This window comes from Balaenoptera borealis, assembly GCF_965194805.1.
Source record: "Balaenoptera borealis genome assembly, chromosome: 19".
NCBI lineage: Eukaryota > Metazoa > Chordata > Mammalia > Artiodactyla > Balaenopteridae > Balaenoptera > Balaenoptera borealis.
This window is the reverse complement of record NC_138878.1, coordinates 13,509,451-13,527,106: the sequence shown is the minus strand read 5'-3', so window position 1 is coordinate 13,527,106 and position 17,656 is coordinate 13,509,451. Positions and strand designations below refer to the sequence as shown.

The 17,656-nt window shown below is 41.8% G+C and overlaps 1 protein-coding gene and 1 pseudogene across 8 annotated transcripts in view; one reads left to right on the top strand and one right to left on the bottom strand.

The window, feature by feature from the left end:
- LOC309617546 (large ribosomal subunit protein eL31 pseudogene) overlaps positions 1–17,656 on the top strand; it is a 92,467-nt pseudogene that overhangs the window by 35,914 nt on the left and 38,897 nt on the right. The gene's annotated exons all lie outside the window — the stretch shown is intronic.
- On the bottom strand, positions 533–8,535 carry CHST4 (carbohydrate sulfotransferase 4). 7 transcript variants are annotated; one of them, XM_082369929.1, is made up of 3 exons: positions 7,615–8,534; positions 7,194–7,302; positions 533–2,387 (listed from the first exon to the last, which is right to left on the bottom strand). In XM_082369929.1, the coding sequence occupies exon 3, from the start codon at positions 2,370–2,372 to the stop codon at positions 1,197–1,199; it is 1,176 nt and encodes a 391-aa protein (XP_082226055.1). In that variant the 5' UTR covers positions 2,373–2,387; positions 7,194–7,302; positions 7,615–8,534; the 3' UTR covers positions 533–1,196. The 7 variants fall into 7 exon arrangements, with proteins under 7 accessions (XP_082226055.1, XP_082226056.1, XP_082226057.1 ...); XM_082369930.1 differs by having other exon boundaries at positions 7,194–7,264; XM_082369931.1 differs by having other exon boundaries at positions 7,796–8,534.

Below are 17,656 nucleotides of genomic sequence, written 5' to 3'. Positions count from 1 at the left end.
GTGACCAGGAAGAGCTGAAGAGCACCAATCGTATTATAACCAAGGTCGTCTGGCTGAGGTATGAGATGAAAAGAACTCCAGAACCTAGAGTGATACACCTGGTATTATTATAGCTTACGCCGCACACAAGAAAGGGCTTAGCTGCTAGCTGTCTACTTTCTACAAATTCTTAAGAGGGCAGTGTATCGATAAGTATTGATCAGTTTAGACTTAGTCCATCATCTGAACCAAACACTGTCTTAACAGTTTTTGCTTTGTGTGGGTGATAGATAATAACAAGTATTTTTTAAAAATCTATAAAGATGAGAATATATATATATATGTATAACTGAATCACTTTGCAATACACCTGAAACCAACACAACATTGTGAATCAACTATATTTCAATAAAAACTTTTTAAAAATTAAAAAATAAAATATTCCAGTCAAAAGAATCTGTAAAGATGTTTAGGCTCTTAGTTAGGATCCCATAAGAATGAGCATTTACTACTAAGTAATTAGAAAGCATAAAAAGGTACACTCCAAACAGAATCTTATTTTGGAATTTTAGTGTTAACAGATGGCAGCTTAACAGGTTAAAATAGGAAAACACTGAGGGGAACTGATGTCCAAATTGGGCCCAGCCATCCCGTGAACTTAAAAGCTTCCTCTGTTGTGCAGAGATTTTATTCCATATTTGTGGTGATCGATAGCTGTGATGGCCAGGCTCACAGGTGAGCGTCCAGCCCTGTTGCCCATTCTCTTTTTGAATCCACTGGGAGCTCTGAGGGCTCAGAGTTCACATCCCTGGTGAATGTGCTGGTGGGCTGTTTGGTGGGAGACCCATTTCCCTGGTTTTTCCTGTCTCTCTCCTTTCCCACTGGGCAAGATGTGGACAGAAGAGTTTATGGATTTACTCCAGTGATACTGCATGGTGCCACATAGGACCCAGGCCACAAAGTCTCTGAGATATACATAGGTAAGAAGGCCAAGAAGAGAATAAAGACATTACTTCTGTTTTGTTGGTGGAGTGTGCCCCTCACATAAGGTTCCTAAGTCTCTTCTCTAGATATGAGCAGAGACGCAAAGCTTTCTTGACTTGAACATGTTTGGGCACAACTCATACTCACGCATACACTGACACACACGGTCAAGGCTCAGAAGCTGCCATCAGTTAACGTGGCTGAAGCTGGTGCCAGGTGGAGACAGAGCCTCCTCAACCCTCTTGGTAGACTTGCTCATAGGGGCTCCAGGTAGACAGAAGATTCAGCGACAGGTTTTTCTGCTCTTGCTCAGATGTGACAAGGTGGTAGCCCAGCAAATTCATGGTATTCCTGCAGACTTTCTGAAGCCGAGAAACCTTTTCATAAGGCAAGGACCAGCGCCAGGCCTGAGAGACATTGAGGGCATTCCTGGCATTTGTGTAGAAGGCATGCTCACCCATGCCCTTGCCTCGAGTGATGTTGTGCACCCAGGTCTGGAGCTGGGGCAAGAATTTCAACCCTGCATATTTATACATTCGGGCAGTCTGGGCCAGGGGGTCCCGGACCAAGTCCTCATAGCGCACGAGCAAGTAGCGCTGCCTCAGGGCTTTGGGCAAGGACTGCACAGCCTTGTAGATCTCCAGCTGGCTTTGGCAGATGACTTGCATTGCATAGTAGGGTTGATCCTCCTTTTTGAGTTTCTGCAGATGCTGCCGCATCACAATTTGGCTGTCAATCATGAGTTCACTCGTGGTGTGTTCTCGGGAACGGAACACCGCCCGGGGGTCCCGGACCAGATGCACAATGTGCAGATTGAGGGAAGGGTCTCTCAGCAGCGGGTAGAGCACCTGCAGGTTGAAGAAACGTACCTCCTTGAGCACCACGTGGCTGTAAGTGCGGCAGGCCTTCTCCACCACCTCAAAGGGCTCTTGATTGCACAGAAGCTTACAGTGAGCCTGGGGTATGATCTGATCTCGTGGGAAGATGTTGCAGGCAGGTGGAGAACACAGGGCCCGGCTGCCTTCCCACTGGAAGAGGCTGGACTGTTTTCGGGGGCCAGGTTTCATGTAGGCATCAAAGACGCTCATGTCACACAGAAAGATGGCCCGTATGAGATCCCGCACTGCCGTATGCAACCTCTGGGCAGTACTTTGTGTGAAGGTCATCCAGACGTGCCAGGCAGGCTCCTTCAGGTAGAAGACATCTGGGTGCTGTCCAAAAAGCTGCCCTACGAAAGAAGAGCCAGAGCGCCACGAAGACAGGATGAGCACGTGCATGTACGTGGGCTTGGGTTCTTCCTTCATCTGCAGGGAGTTGAAGTTGTGGGAGTACAGAAGGATGAATAGAACAAAGACAGCCATCTGGGAAGCCAGGAACAGTAGTAGCTTCATTTTTTTGGGCAGTATCATGCTGAAGTAGAAGACCTTCAAGGAACAAGCAGAGGGGCTATGTTAGGCTAATGTTTTGGTATCTGACTTCCATCCCCTTTCTAGCCAAAGCTACTTTCTCCCTGACCCGCACCAAGGGGCAATATAGAATGCTGGAGCCTTCTTGCAATGCATTGCACAAATCCTTCTCCAGATTAATTCCTGTCCCTTGCAGTTAGTGTGTCCATAAGCTCTATTTCTTTGTAAGCCCTTTCTTTTTAGGCTCTTTACTTCCTCCCTCCTGGTCCTTCTTGTCCATGGAGCTACAGAAATGTGTGAACTCAGCCATATTTCATGAATATAGGGAAACAGGTTCACCCTGGTGACACAAATGTCTTCACACAGGCCATGTAGGCAAAGCTTAACCACAGTCTGACCCAAGTTTTGGTTGAATGCCCCATGATTCCTTCAGAAACTACGGGAGATAAGCTGACTTGTGAGGAACTGCCTTGAGGCCCGCCCACCCACCCCCATCTTGAGGGATAGTGCCAAGGCCATTTCTCACTACCCTCCTTCATCTCAGTTAAGCACAGGACTTTCAATACCCTGAAGGATATGGCTGCAGACTATAAAACTGCTTGGCTTTGGTTTGGAGTTGTCTCCTCAGTGGCAAAGTGCCCGTGGCACCTATCATCTGATCCCCTCTGATTTGGTCTCATCCTGTGGGACTAGGGACATGAGGAGCTGACCCAATGCTGTCCTCATGTCTGTGTATGTAATAAACTATCTGAATCTATTTGGGTTGAATCGTTGTTGCCTTAGCAGCCAACTGTATGAAACTGTGGCAAGCCAACCTAAGAGCTGCAATAGTGATGCTGTGGCCTGTTAGCCACTGTGCTGCTGCTTGGGGTAATGTTAGACCACTTGACACAACTTACTCAGGGTTGCTCAGTACAGTTGGGCATGTTGTGTACTGCCCAACCCTAGGGAATGCCACTTCATCAAGAATTTAAGATATTTATTATTTAACAAAATGTCTGGTAGGTGACAGTTAAGTATCTTGGTTCAGTAGGATAAGTACATTAGGATGGTTTTCCAGTTCTTAGATGTTAAATATCTAGAGAAAGGAATTTCACTTTGTAATTTACACTAAGGCTCAAACAGACTGGTGGCAACGCTGAACTTACTCCCTTCACACCAGGGCTTTGTGTGAAAAGACCACTGTTCCCAGTGCCATGCTAGAATATTACTCCAGGGGAGCTCTTAACTCTCTTTATGGGTTGAGATGACTCTGGATCATTTTGGGTGACTTCCTGGCATAAATAACTATTGAGAGATATAATAGATACTTCACATAGTGTAAAATGTTAACAGTAGCAAGGTGCTAATTTGCATATCACTCTATACTCAAGAAATTCTTCCTTCAAGCTTTAATAAAGAAGAGAAAATATGTTTCTAGACAGTAATTGCAGCTGGGTTTAAGATATGCTATTTTCCTGTTGATAGGTCTCATCACCAATTTTTTTTTGAAGTTTTGAATAGCTAATAGTCACATGGTTCATGTTGCTTTTAAGAGTATCATTATCATGGACATTAAATCAGACTCAGAATTTAAAAGAAGGCTTCCTAAGATTCCACATGCAGGAAGGGAATAAGGACAGTGCTTGCCAGCCTGTAGCCTAGCCTGTCACACTCCAGGTCTTTAACATATTGAATATTAGGTGAGGGGAAATCCTATGACAACAGTTATGTCTCTGGAGGAGACCTATAGTCATAAATTAGAAAATTTCTAGAGCTATTTGTAAACAGGCGTAATGACATACTTTTTGAAAGAGTCATAGAATTTTTCTAGGGGAAAGAACACCTAAGAATTTTACCAGCTCCTGAATCAATAATCTCTTCTCTATTTACTGACAGCTAGTATTTATCTACGAGCTGGTGTTTTATCATCACTATACAGTGAAATATATACTTCCAACACCTGTCCTCCATCTGCCCATTTCCCAACTTGCCCCCAAATAGCAACTGGGTTCATTTTTTAATGTGTCCTTTCAGTTGCTTTATGGGTACACAAGAAAATTCAAATGTATATGTATTCTTAATTTTTCCCCTTTTTATAACACAAGAAGTTGCACGTTATCACACTGTGCTGCAACTTGCTTTGTTAACTTAACAATATGCCTTGGAGAGCTTTCCATGGGAGTACATAAAGCGTTTCCTCATTCCTTTTTACCACTGTGTAGAATTTTATTGTATAGATGTACCACAATTTATTTAACCAGTGTCCACACTGATGAGCTTTTGGGCTGTTTCCAGTCTTTTGCCATTTCAAAAATGTCAATAATGACCTTTATGTTCATACATCATTATATAAGTATGTAAGCTTACTCCCCAGAAGTGGGATTGCTGAATCAAAGAGTATGGGTATGTGTACCTTTGGTATCTGTTGTCCAGACAGCCTTCATACTGGTCATAAACCATTCTGTGTGTCTAGAAGTCCAGAGGTTCTAGAGAGTAAATTTTAGAGGAGGAATTGGGCAGTCACAGATGTGACTCTTGGAGTTTATAGCTTGCTTCCTGAAGAGGTAGAGCATGCTTTGCCAGCCTATGGGCTTCCCTTGGAAGTCCCCTGAACCTTCTAGGAAGTGTGTAATGACCTCAACCAAACCTTGAGTGACAATGGCCCAGAAACCCCTCTCTTTCATTCATTACAACAATGCATTTCCTCCACATGTGCCAAAAGATCCAGTGAGGATCATCTCTTCTAGGTGCCAGAAAAAACCCCACTTTGCTATATGCCAGGAAAATGTCGATGAATGGTAATCCTTGTCTTGGCCCTGAAGGTTAGAATGGGGCCAGCTAAGATATGTTCCTATTCTTTTAAACTTGAGCCCAAGAGGAAATGATTAGAAACTAAGCCATTTTTGACAAAGGCTCAAGAATACCCACCCCCCAGCCCCCCAAGTATTGAGGAAATGACTAGCAAGAGATCTTCTCCCAAAGGCAGTATGAGTATGAGGAAAAGTTTGGAACAAAGATAGGAAATAATGGAGCAAAAGAGAGAGGAAAGAACTTTACCTGTGTACAATTATAAGGATAGAATTTTATATGCAGGGCCTATAATCGGCTCAGGAAAAAGCTAACATTTCCTAGGGACTAGCAACGTAGACCTTTCAAAAGTACGTCCTCCCTCCCCCTGTCTGGCCCTGGGCCAGCTCAGTGTTTGAGAAGGCTAGCATGCTCTGAGCCCTCTTTGCCTGCCAGTAGCTCCTGACCTCATGCCCATTCTCTCCCAGAGCTGGAGTCTGGCCTTTGAACTCATCCCCAGTTGTCCTCAGGCTTTAATTGACCACGGTTCTCAGGAATTCCCAAGGAAACCCTCCGACTGCTTTCTCTGCTTTTTCTTTCCACGAGCAATTTCCCTGGCCAGAAGGAAAGTATGCTTTTGTAAAGTGAGTCCCATCTCTTGTCGCTGGCATCTAGACACAACCTGGATCTAAGCAACCCATGACGGGGCTGATGAGAACAGTCAGGGGACACTTTAGGGTGTGTCTCAGGGAAAGCTTATCTCTGCAGTCACTGGAATCAGTGGTAGAGATGGCTCCAGGAAGAGAAGGAAACTCAAGGCTTTTCATGGCAGTTTCCTCTATTCTAACCATCACCTCTCCTCAGCTGTCCTATATTAACTTCCTCTGTAGTCCTTGGGGTCAGGAAGCATTTGTGAGCAGCCTGTGACGTGACTTCCATCTCAGAGTCCCTAGCCCACCTTCCCGAGTGTTCCGTTATGGCTGTTTGATGGCACGCTTGAACCTGCCCTCCCTGTTATCTGATCCTGAGTGCGCTAGCCTGGTCTTCATAGTAAGTGGCTTCTCTCTTCTGTCTCTCGTTTCTCCCCCTCAGCTCTCCCCCTCATCCACTGCTGCCTTGAAAAACATCACCAAAGGGTGGTAGTGACATAGCACCTACTTCAGGCACAGGGACTCTGAGGCACCAGGATGGGTGACCTCACCCAGCAGCCTGACTACAGAGGGCTGAATTATAGATGACCCCCAAGTCCATATCGTGTAGCCTGTTAGAAGCAAAATGATGAATTCTGAGGAAAAACCAAACATACATCAATTTAAGAGCCCTGGATTCCAGCCGCTGACAAATTTCTAATTTATATTTCCCAGTGAGATTATGCCCCCAAAACCAGAAATTAGAGATGGCAGAAGACATTTGCACAGAGAGAGAGGAGAGCTGGATCGGGGAGACCTGCATCCATACACATAGCTGCAGAACCTGGAAACCTGTGAGATAAGCACCTGGGCAAAGGGTATCCATACAATAACAAGCTCTAACTAGACTGAAGGGTCTTCGCAATTTCTGTGTCTCTAGTAACAACGACAGTGCCTGGCGTCTAGTAGGGGCTCAAGAAACATCTATTGAATGAATGACTGAATGAACAAACATTCGTAGCGTGTTTTTTACTATCTGAGGTGGCCTCATTGACCTGGGTAAGGAAAGCAGGACAAGATATTTTTTTATTTTGCACATATAAAAGTATTTAACTTCCAATTAGAAGTTCCAGACTTATCCACAGCCTGACAAGATAGAAGTCTCTTCTACCATGGCTGACTCACGGGTCTCATAATTTAATCTTATTTTACATCTGAACAGCGCTCCACAACTTTGCAAGCCCTTTTAGCCACAGTAATGACAACAGTCCGATTAAATATATAGAGCAGTGGTGAGCCACACCTCTGTGTTTCAGAATAAGTGAACTTTAATTAATTGACTCAACGATAGAAATAGCCCTGCCTGATCAGACCGGGATCTTTTGGGTCCCAGGTCTGAGAATTCAGTTATCACACTAAATCTTACCTGAGCTAGAGGAAATCTGTAGCTCCCAGCACCTCCGGTCCCCACTCCCCAACACCTGAGCAGAGGAGAAGCTGCAAGAAGTACAGAGACTGAGGTCTGAAGCCAGCATCTGAATGAGTAAAACACATCACGGGGACTAGCTACAAAAATATACATCGGAATAGCCCTACTCACATTCTAGGCTCTTTCTTACTCTTTTAGGGATAGAGCTGGGTGGGGAGAGAGGAGCTGCTGGCAGGCAGCTTGTGCTTTTCGGGGAAGATTATCCTGGTGATTCTGATTCAACCCCCCACCAACACCTCCCCTCCGCCATCGCCCAGAAAATTCCCAGCTTAGTTGCCCCAGGTTATCTGATACTCCGCTCCAAGAACCTGGGAATAATGGCCCTGCTTTGGAGGTGTAGAGAAAATTCTCTCCTTACCTTGTTAATGGCTTAGGCTTCCCCACTGCTCTAAAGGCTCACTGCTAGCCAAGTTGTGCAGCTTTTGTCCTCTGACTCACCAGCTCTCCTCTCAGCTTCCTCCTCCTCCTTGCATCTTGCATAACCATCCCTACTCAGAGCAAATTCCACTGCCTTCTTTCCCTAGCAAAAAATTACCCACCTTCCAAGACAGGGTTAAGAAAGCATCGCTCCCAGAGAGACTTGATATTAGCAGCTTTAGCCCTGAGATACTCAAGGGGTGGGGAGACTCTGCCTGAATGGGCGGGGCCCGGAAAAGCAAAGGAGGAAGCATTCTCTCCCACCACTGGGAGGCGATCCTGGAATGTAGACCCCTTGAAGGCAGCGGAATAGGTTAACTACCTTAGGGCAAAGTGGAAAAAGAAAAGGGACCCCAGAAGTAGATGAGGTTGATAGGGAAATCGCAGGACAATGACAGCCAAAATGGACACAATGTGAAACCTTGCTCTTACCTCTGCTGCAAAAAGAGGAGAAAACCTGGAAGAGATTTCTGGATTCCACCTTCCTGCTCACTCCACTGGATTTAGGGAGAAAACATTTTTTTTGGCCTCTGTCTTATTCAACATCTTCACCCTTCTTGCAGGAGGTAGTAACTAGAGGTACTACGTAGATGTAATAACTCGTTTTATGGGAGGACACATATGTATTGGCGTTTAGTTGGGGTACGGGAAAAGAAGTTTCCCCCTCAAGAAAAAAAGAAACAAGTTATCATGAAAAATTATATCTTCTTACTAGCTGTGTGTACTTGGGCAAATCACACAACTACTCTGAGCTACTTTACATGATTGTTGTGAGTGTAAAACAATAGGTGAATTTTTATTTTTTTATTTTAAAATTTTATTTTTATTTACTTAGTTTTGGCTGCGTTGCGTCTTTGTTGCTGCGCGCGGGCTTTCTCTAGTTGTAGTGAGCGGGGGCTACTCTTCATTGTGGTACGCAGTCTTCTCATTGCGGTGACTTCTCTTGTTGTGGAGCACAGGCTCTAGGCGCATGAGATTAGTTGCTCTGCGGCGCATGGGATTAGTTGCTCCGCTGCACGTGGGATCTTCCCAGACCAGGGCTCGAACCTGTGTTCCCTGCATTGGTAGGTGGATTCTTAACCACTGCGCCACCAGGGAAGTCCCGATAGGCGAATTTTAAAAATATATATATTTTTTAATTGAAGTGTAGTGGATTTACAATGTTGTGCCAATCTCTGCTCTATAGCAAAGTGACTCAGTTTAGGTGAATTTTTTATTCAATTAAACTTAGGGCTTCCCTGGTGGCGCAGTGGTTGGGAGTCCGCCTGCCAACGCAGGGGACACGGGTTCAAGCCCTGGTCCGGGAAGGTCCCACATGCCACGGAGCAACTAAGCCCGTGCACCACAACTACTGAGCCTGCACTCTAGAGCCCGCGAGCCACAACTACTGAGCCTGTGTGCCACAACTGCTGAGCCCACACACCTAGAGCCCGTGCTCCGCAACAAGAGAAGCCACCGCAGTGAGAAGCCCGCGCACTGCAACGAAGAGTAGCCCCTGCTCGCCGCAACTAGAGGAAGCCTGCGCACGCGCAGCAACAAAAACCCAACACAGCCAAAAAACTTAAACTTAAAAAACTCAGTCACCCAAGTTATTAAATAAATTAATATAAATTAATTAGTTAATTACAAATCATTAATTCAATTTATAAATAAATTGAATAAAAATTATTTTAAAAAACCATGACCCCCCCAATGCATAGGAACCACAGACATTTTTCTCTGAAAGGGGCTGGGAGGTGGCAAGCATTCGGTGGTTGTTATACCTTTCTCCAAAAGCAATGTCAGTGACCTCAGAGTTTGGGCAATAATTTTTTTGCTTCCTTATTTTTAAAACTGATGTGTTCATAGGTGTTTGTTAAAAATGGGTTTTAGTTACCATTTACAAAATATTCCAAAGAGAAAAGAAATTATAAAATGTCCAAAAATAACTAAATAAAGAGTGCTTCAGGAAGTTACAGACTTGTCATGATGGCCTGTTATTTAATCATAGACACTAAGTACAGTTGGCTCTCCTTATCCCTAGGTTCTACATCCGAGGATTCAAACAACTTCGATCGAAAATGTTTGGAAAAAAAATTTTTTCCAGTAAGTTCCAAATAGCAAAACTGGAATTTGCCAGGCACAGGCAATTATTAATATAGCATTTACAGTGTATTTACAACTATTTACATAACATTTACATTGTATTACAAGTAATCTCGAGATGATTTAAAGTATACAGGAGGATGTGTATAGGTTATATGCATATACTACACCATTTTATATAAGGGACTTGAGCATGGTATCAGCGAGGGTCCTGGAACCAGTTCCCTTGCAGATACGGAGGAAGGGATGATTGTACTGGTGAAAATATGCAGATCACTAAAGGGAAGTCTTCAGGTCAAAGGCCAGATTATATAAAGCAACACACCAGAATTCCCAAGCCTTGAGTCAGCCCCGAAATATAGCCTGTATAGCTTCCAGGACACTGATTAATTCAGAAACCATTCGATAAATGTTTACTCCCTTTCATAGAGAATGGAGATCCAGAAGAGAAGTCGCCTATAGTGTAGCACAGGCACAAACTGACTTCTCTTTCATGGGCGGCAAAGAGCCTCTTACACTGTATATTCTTGGACTATGTCAGGTAGTCATAGATTCAGCCACTGGATTTGTCACATTATTAACTTCATAATCACTGTGTAATTCACACAGACCTTTATAAAGTCCTTTCTTCCTGGAGGCGAGTTTATTGTTGGAATTAAATGAACTGTCACTCCCTGGGGAAAATAGAACCAACATTTCACTCGGCTCATCTTGGCTATGAGAAAGGAAAAAAAAGATGAGGAAACTCTTTACAACATGTACAGGAGTAAAGGTAAATTGTGGTGGAGTGTAAAAGTGACTGATTTTGGAGTCAGGCATCTGGGCAAGTCATTCCACCTCTCTGAGCCCTAGAATATCACTGTAAAATAAGGTGTAAAATAGTGTAAAATATATGTTTACCTAATGGAATTCTTGTGAATGTTAGGATTGGATTCATGCATATAACACCCCTAACACAATATTATGACAATAATGAGTTTAAAAGTGGTAGTTATTATAGAATCATAATAACACCTCTTTTTTTCTTTCTCATCTGTTGGCTTATTTTCCAAGGCCTTGAAAGAGAACAGGCAGAGTTGTGTGAGTTCTGGGATAATCTAGGCAGTATATCTGCTGGTTTCCATCAGCTGAGCCCCCTGAGGCCTTATCATAAGCACAAATAACCAGACCTGTGGTGGTGCCTTATATTGATTTCAGTCGTGTGGCCTTCTCTCCCTTCCTGTTTCTCTCTAGCAGGTGGAAGAGAAATTTCTCTTCCTCGAAGTGACTCCATTGCAGAGACGTAAATTGAAGAGCAAAACTGGGCAGTTGCTAGTTCTGCTTTTATTCTTACTATAAAAGTAATACTTGTTAATTATAAAAAATTTGAAAAATACAAAATGTATAAAGAAGACAACACAAATCTCTTTACATTTTGCTGCCGAGAGAAGAGCACCATTGATCGTTTTTCCCATACCTGCAGAAATCTGTATAATTGGGATCACACTGAAAATATAGTTTTGTATTTGTTTTTCCGTAGTCTTTAAAACATTTTAAATTATGAAATTAAAATTAAGGTGTAAAGGTACAATTTAACAAATAATATAAAGGAACTACCACTCCAAAAAAAAACACCCAAAAAACAGAACATTGCCAAAGCTGCCTCAGTATCCCTTCACTCTCACGCCCTCCCGCTTCCCTCATCATTCAGAGGTGACCACTTCCGAGGTAAGCAGCTCCTTATTCTTCCATATAGTTTATCACCTTAAGCAGTACAATTGAATTTTCCCCAATTTGACCTCTTTCTAGGTAGAATTATAGCACATGCATTCTTTTGAGATTTGCTTTTTTCATTTCATTTTATCCTTGTAGTTTTGTTTTTTTTTTAAATTTATTTTTGGCTGTGTTGGGTCTTCGTTTCTGTGCGAGGGCTTTCTCTAGTTGCGGCAAGCAGGGGCCACTCTTTTTTTTTTAATTAATTTTTTAATTGGAGTATACTTGATTTACAATGTTGTGTTAGTTTCTGATGTACAGCAAAGTGAGTCAGTTTTACATACACATATATCCACTCTTTTTTAGATTCTGTTTCCATATTTCCATTACAGAGTATTGAATAGAGTTCCCTGTGCTATTCAGTATAGGTTCTTTTTTTCTTTTTTTTTTATCAGTCATCAATTTTATACACATCAGTGTATACATGTCAATCCCAATCGCCCAATTCAGCTCACCACCATCCCCACCCCACCACGGTTATCCCCCCTTGGTGTACATACGTTTGTTCTCTACATCTGTGTCTCAACTTCTGCCCTGCAAACCGGTTCATCTGTACCATTTTGCTAGGTTCCACATACATGCGTTAATATACGATATTTGTTTTTCTCTTTCTGACTTACTTCACTCTGTATGACAGTCTCTAGATCCATCCACTTCTCAACAAATGACTCAATTTCGTTTCTTTTTATGGCTGAGTAATATTCCATTGTATATACGTACCACAACTTCTTTATCCATTCGTCTGTCGATGAGCATTTAGGTTGCTTCCATGACCTGGCTATTGTAAATAGTGCTGCAATGAACATTGGGGTGCATGTGTCTTTTTGAATTACGGTTTTCTCTGGGTATATGCCCAGTAGTGGGATTGCTGGATCATATGGTAATTCTATTTTTAGTTTTTTAAGGAACCTCCATACTGTTCTCCATGGTGGCTGTATCAATTTACATTCCCACCAACAGTGCAAGAGGGTTCCCTTTTCTCCACACCCTCTCCAGCATTTGTTGTTTGTAGATTTTCTGATGATGCCCATTCTAACTGGTATGAGGTGATACCTCATTGTAGTTTTGATTTGCATTTCTCTAATAATTAGTGATGTTGAGCAGCTTTTCATGTGCTTCTTGGCCATCTGTATGTCTTCTTTGGAGAAATGTCTATTTAGGTCTTCTGCCCATTTTTGGATTGGGTTGCTTGTTTCTTTAATATTGAGCTGAATGAGCTGTTTATATATTTTGGAGATTAATCTTTTGTCCGTTGATTCATTTGCAAATATTTTCTCCCATTCTGAAGGTCGTCTTTTTGTCTTGTTTATGGTTTCCTTTGCTGTGCAAAAGCTTTGAAGTTTCATTAGGTCCCATTTGTTTATTTTTGTTTTTATTTCCATTACTCTAGGAGGTAGATCAAAAAAGATCTTGCTGTGATTTATGTCAAAGAGTGTTCTTCCTATGTTTTCCTCTAAGAGTTTTTTTTTTTATTTATTTTATTTATTTATTTATTTATTTATGGCTGTGTTGGGTCTTCGTTTCTGTGTGAGGGCTTTCTCTAGTTGCGGCAAGTGGGGACCACTCTTCATTGTGGTGCGCGGGCCTCTCACTATCGTGGCCTCTCCCGTTGCGGAGCACAGGCTCCAGACGCGCAGGCTCAGCAATTGTGGCTCACGGGCTTAGTCGCTCCGCGGCATGTGGGATCTTCCCAGACTAGGGCTCGAACCCGTGTCCCCTGCATTGGCAGGCAGATTCTCAACCACTGCGCCACCAGGGAAGCCCTCCTCTAAGAGTTTTATAGTGTCCAGTCTTACATTTAGGTCTCTAATCCATTTTGAGTTTATTTTTGTGTATGGTGTTAGGGAGTATTCTAATTTCATTCTCTTACATGTAGCTGTCCAGTTTTCCCAGCACCACTTATTGACTGTCTTTTCTCCATTGTATATCTTTGCCTCCTTTTCATAGATTAGTTGACCATAGGTGCGTGGGTTTATCTCTGGGCTTTCTCTCTTGTTCCATTGATCTATGTTTCTGTTTTTGTGCCAGTACCATATTGTCTTGATTACTGTAGCTTTGTAGTATAGTCTGAAGTCAGGGAGTCTGATTCCTCCAGCTCCGTTTTTTTCCCTCAAGACTGCTTTGGCTATTCGGGGTCTTTTGTGTCTCCATACAAATTTTAAGATGATTTGTTCTAGTTCCGTAAAAAATGCCATTGGTAATTTGATAGGGATTGCATTGAATCTGTAGATTGCTTTGGGTAGTATAGTCATTTTCACAATGTTGATTCTTCCAATCCAAGAACATGGTATATTTCTCCATCTGTTGGTATCATCTTTAATTTCTTTCATCAGTGTCTTATAGTTTTCTGCATACAGGTCTTTTGTCTCCCTAGGTAGGTTTATTCCTAGGTATTTTATTCTTTTTGTTGAAATGGTAAATGGAAGTGTTTCCATAATTTCTCTTTCAGATTTTTCATCATTACTGTAAAGGAATGCAAGAGATTTCTGTGTATTAATTTTGTATCCTGCAACTTTACCAAATTCATTGATTAGCTCTAGTAGTTTTCTGGTGGCAGTTTTAGGATTCTCTATATATAGTATCATGTCATCTGCAAACAGTGACAGTTTTACTTCTTCTTTTCCAATTTGTATTCCTTTTATTTCTTTTTCTTCTCTGATTGCCGTGGCTAAGACTTCCAAAACTATGTTGAATAATAGTGGTGAGAGTGGACATCCTTGTCTTGTTCCTGATCTTAGAGGAAATGCTTTCAGTTTTTGATGATGTTTGCTGTGGGTTTGTCATATATGGCCTTTATTATGTTGAGATAGGTTCCCTCTATGCCCACTTTCTGGAGAGTTTTTATCATAAATGGGTGTTGAATTTTGTCAAAAGCTTTTTCTGCATCTATTGAGATGATCATGTGGTTTTTATTCTTCAATTTGTTAATATGGTGTATCACAGTGATTGATTTGCATATATTGAAGAATCCTTGCATCCCTGGGATAAATCCCACTTGATTGTGGTGTATGATCCTTTTAATGTGTTGTTGGATTCTGTTTGCTAGTATTTTGTTGAGGATTTTTGCATCTATATTCATCAGTGATATTGGTCTGTAATTTTCTTTTTTTGTAGTATCTTTGTCTGGTTTTGGTATCAGGGTGATGGTGGCCTCATAGAATGAGTTTGGGAGTGTTCCTTCCTCTGCAATTTTTTGGAAGAGTTTGAGAAGGATGGGTGTTAGCTCTTCTCTAAATGTTTGATAGAATTCACCTGTGAAGCCATCTGGTCCTGGACTTTTGTTTGTTGGAAGATTTTTAATTACTTGTGATTGGTCTGTTCATATTTTCTGTTTCTTCCTGGTTCAGTCTTGGAAGGTTATACCTTTCTAAGAATTTGTCCATTTCTTCCAGGTTGTCCATTTTATTGGCATAAAGTTGCTTGTAGTAGTCTCTTAGGATGCTTTGTATTTCTGCGGTGTCTGTTGTAACTTCTCCTTTTTCATTTCTGATTTTATTGATTTGAGTCCTCTCCCTCTTTTTCTTGATGAGTCTGGCTAATGGCTTATCAATTTTGTTTATCTTCTCAAAAAACCAGCTTTTAGTTTTATTGATCTTCACTATTGTTTTCTTTGTTTCTATTTCATTTATTTCCACTCTGATCTTTATGATTTCTTTCCTTCTGCTAACCTTGGGTTTTGTTTGTTCTTCTTTCTCTAGTTCCTTTAGGTGTAAGGTTAGATTGTTTACTTGAGATTTTTCTTGTTTCTTTAGGTAGGCTTGTATAGCTATAAACTTCCCTCTTAGAACTGCTTTTGCTGCATCCCATAGGTTTTGGATCGTCGTGTTTTCATTTTCATTTGTCTCTAGGTATTTTTTGATTTCCTCTTTGATTTCTTCAGTGATCTCTTGGTTATTTAGTAACGTATTGTTTAGCCTCCATGTGTTTGTGCTTTTCACATTTTTTTCCCTGTAATTCATTTCTAATCTCATAGCGTTGTGGTCAGAAAAGATGCTTGATATGATTTCAATTTTCTTAAATTTACTGAGGCTTGATTTGTGACCCAAGATGTGATCTATCCTGGAGAATGTTCCGTGTGCACTTGAGAAGAAAGTGTAATCTGCTGTTTTTGGATGGAATGTCCTATAAATATCAATTTAATCTATCTGGTCTATTGTGTCATTTAAAGCTTCTGTTTCCTTATTTATTTTCATTTTGGATGATCTGTCCATTGGTGTAAATGAGGTGTTAAAGTCCCCCACTATTATTGTGTTACTGTCGATTTCCTCTTTTATAGCTGTTAGCAGTTGCCTTATGTATTGAGGTGCTCCTATGTTGGGTGCATATATATTTATAATTGTTATATCTTCTTCTTGGATTGATCCCTTGATCATTATGTAGTGTCCTTCCTTGTGTCTTGTAACATTCTTTATTTTAAAATCTATTTTATCTGATATGAGTATAGCTACTCCGGCTTTCTTCTGATTTCCATTTGCATGGAATATCTTTTTCCATCCCCTCACTTTCAGTCTGTATGTGTCCCTAGGTCTGAAGTGGGTCTCTTGTAGACAACATATATATGGGTCTTGTTTTTGTATCCATTCAGCAAGCCTGTGTCTTTTGATTGGAGCATTTAATCCATTCACGTTTAAGGTGATTATTGATATGTATGTTCCTATGACCATTTTCTTAATTGTTTTGGGTTTGTTTTTGTAGGTCCTTTTCTTCTCTTGTGTTTCCCACTTAGAGAAGTTCCTTTAGCATTTGTTGTAGAGCTGGTTTGGTGGTGCTGAATTCTCTTAGCTTTTGCTTGTCTGTAAAGCTTTTGATTTCTCCATCAAATCTAAATGAGATCCTTGCCAGGTAGAGTAATCTTGGTTGTAGGTTCTTCCCTTTCATCACTTTAAGTATATCATGCCACTCCCTTCTGGCTTGTGGAGTTTCTGCTGAGAAATCAGCTGTTAACCTTATGGGAGTTCCCTTGTACGTTATTTGTTGTTTTTCCCTTGCTGCTTTCAATAATTTTTCTTTGTCTTTAATTTTTGCCAATGTGATTACTATGTGTCTCGGCGTGTTTCTCCTTGGGTTTATCCTGTATGGGACTCTCTGTGCTTCCTGTACTTGGGTGGCTATTTCCTTTCCCATGTTAGGGAAGTTTTCGACTATAATGTCTTCAGATATTTTCTCTGGTCCTTTCTCTCTCTCTTCTCCTTCTGGGACCCCTATAATGCTAATGTTGTTGCGTTTAATGTTGTCCCAGAGGTCTCTTAGGCTGTCTTCATGTCTTTTCATTCTTTTTTCTTTAGTCTGTTCCACAGCAGTGAATTCCACCATTCTGTCTTCCAGGTCACTTATCCGTTCTTCTGCCTCAGTCATTCTGCTACTGATTCCTTCTAGTGTAGTTTTCATTTCAGTTATTGTATTATTCATCTCTGTTTTTTTGTTCTTTAATTCTTCTAGGTCTTTGTTAAACATTTCTTGCATCTTCTCGATCTTTGCCTCCATTCTTATTCCGAGGTCCTGGATCATCTTCACTATCATTATTCTGAATTCTTTTTCTGGAAGGTTGCCTATCTCCACTTCATTTAGTTGTTTTTCTGGGTTTTTTTCTTGTTCCTTCATCTGGTATATAGCCCTCTGCCTTTTCATCTTGTCTAACTTTCTGTGAATGTGGTTTTTGTTCCACAGGCTGCAGGATTGTAGTTTTTCTTGCTTCTGCTGTCTGCCCTCTGGTGGTTGAGGCTATCTAAGAGGCTTGATGGGAGGCTGTGGTGGTGGGTAGAGCTGACTGTTGCTGTGGTGGTCAGAGCTCAGTAAAACTTTAATCCACTTGACTGTTGATGGGTGGGGCTGGGTTCCCTCCCTGTTGGTTGTTTTGCCTGAGGCAACCCAACACTGGAACCTACCTGGGCTCTTTGGTGGGGCTAATGACAGACTCTGGGAGGACTCACGCCAAGGAGTACTTCCTAGAACTTCTGCTGCCAGTGTCCTTGTCCCCACGGTGAAACAGAGCCACCTCCCACCTCTGCAGGAGACCTTCCAACACTAGCAGGTAGGTCTGGTTCAGTCTCCCCCGGGGTCACTGCTCCTTCTGCTGGGTTCCAATGCGCACACTATTTTGTGTGTGCCCTCCAAGAGTGGGGACTCTGTTTCCCCCAGTCCTGTCG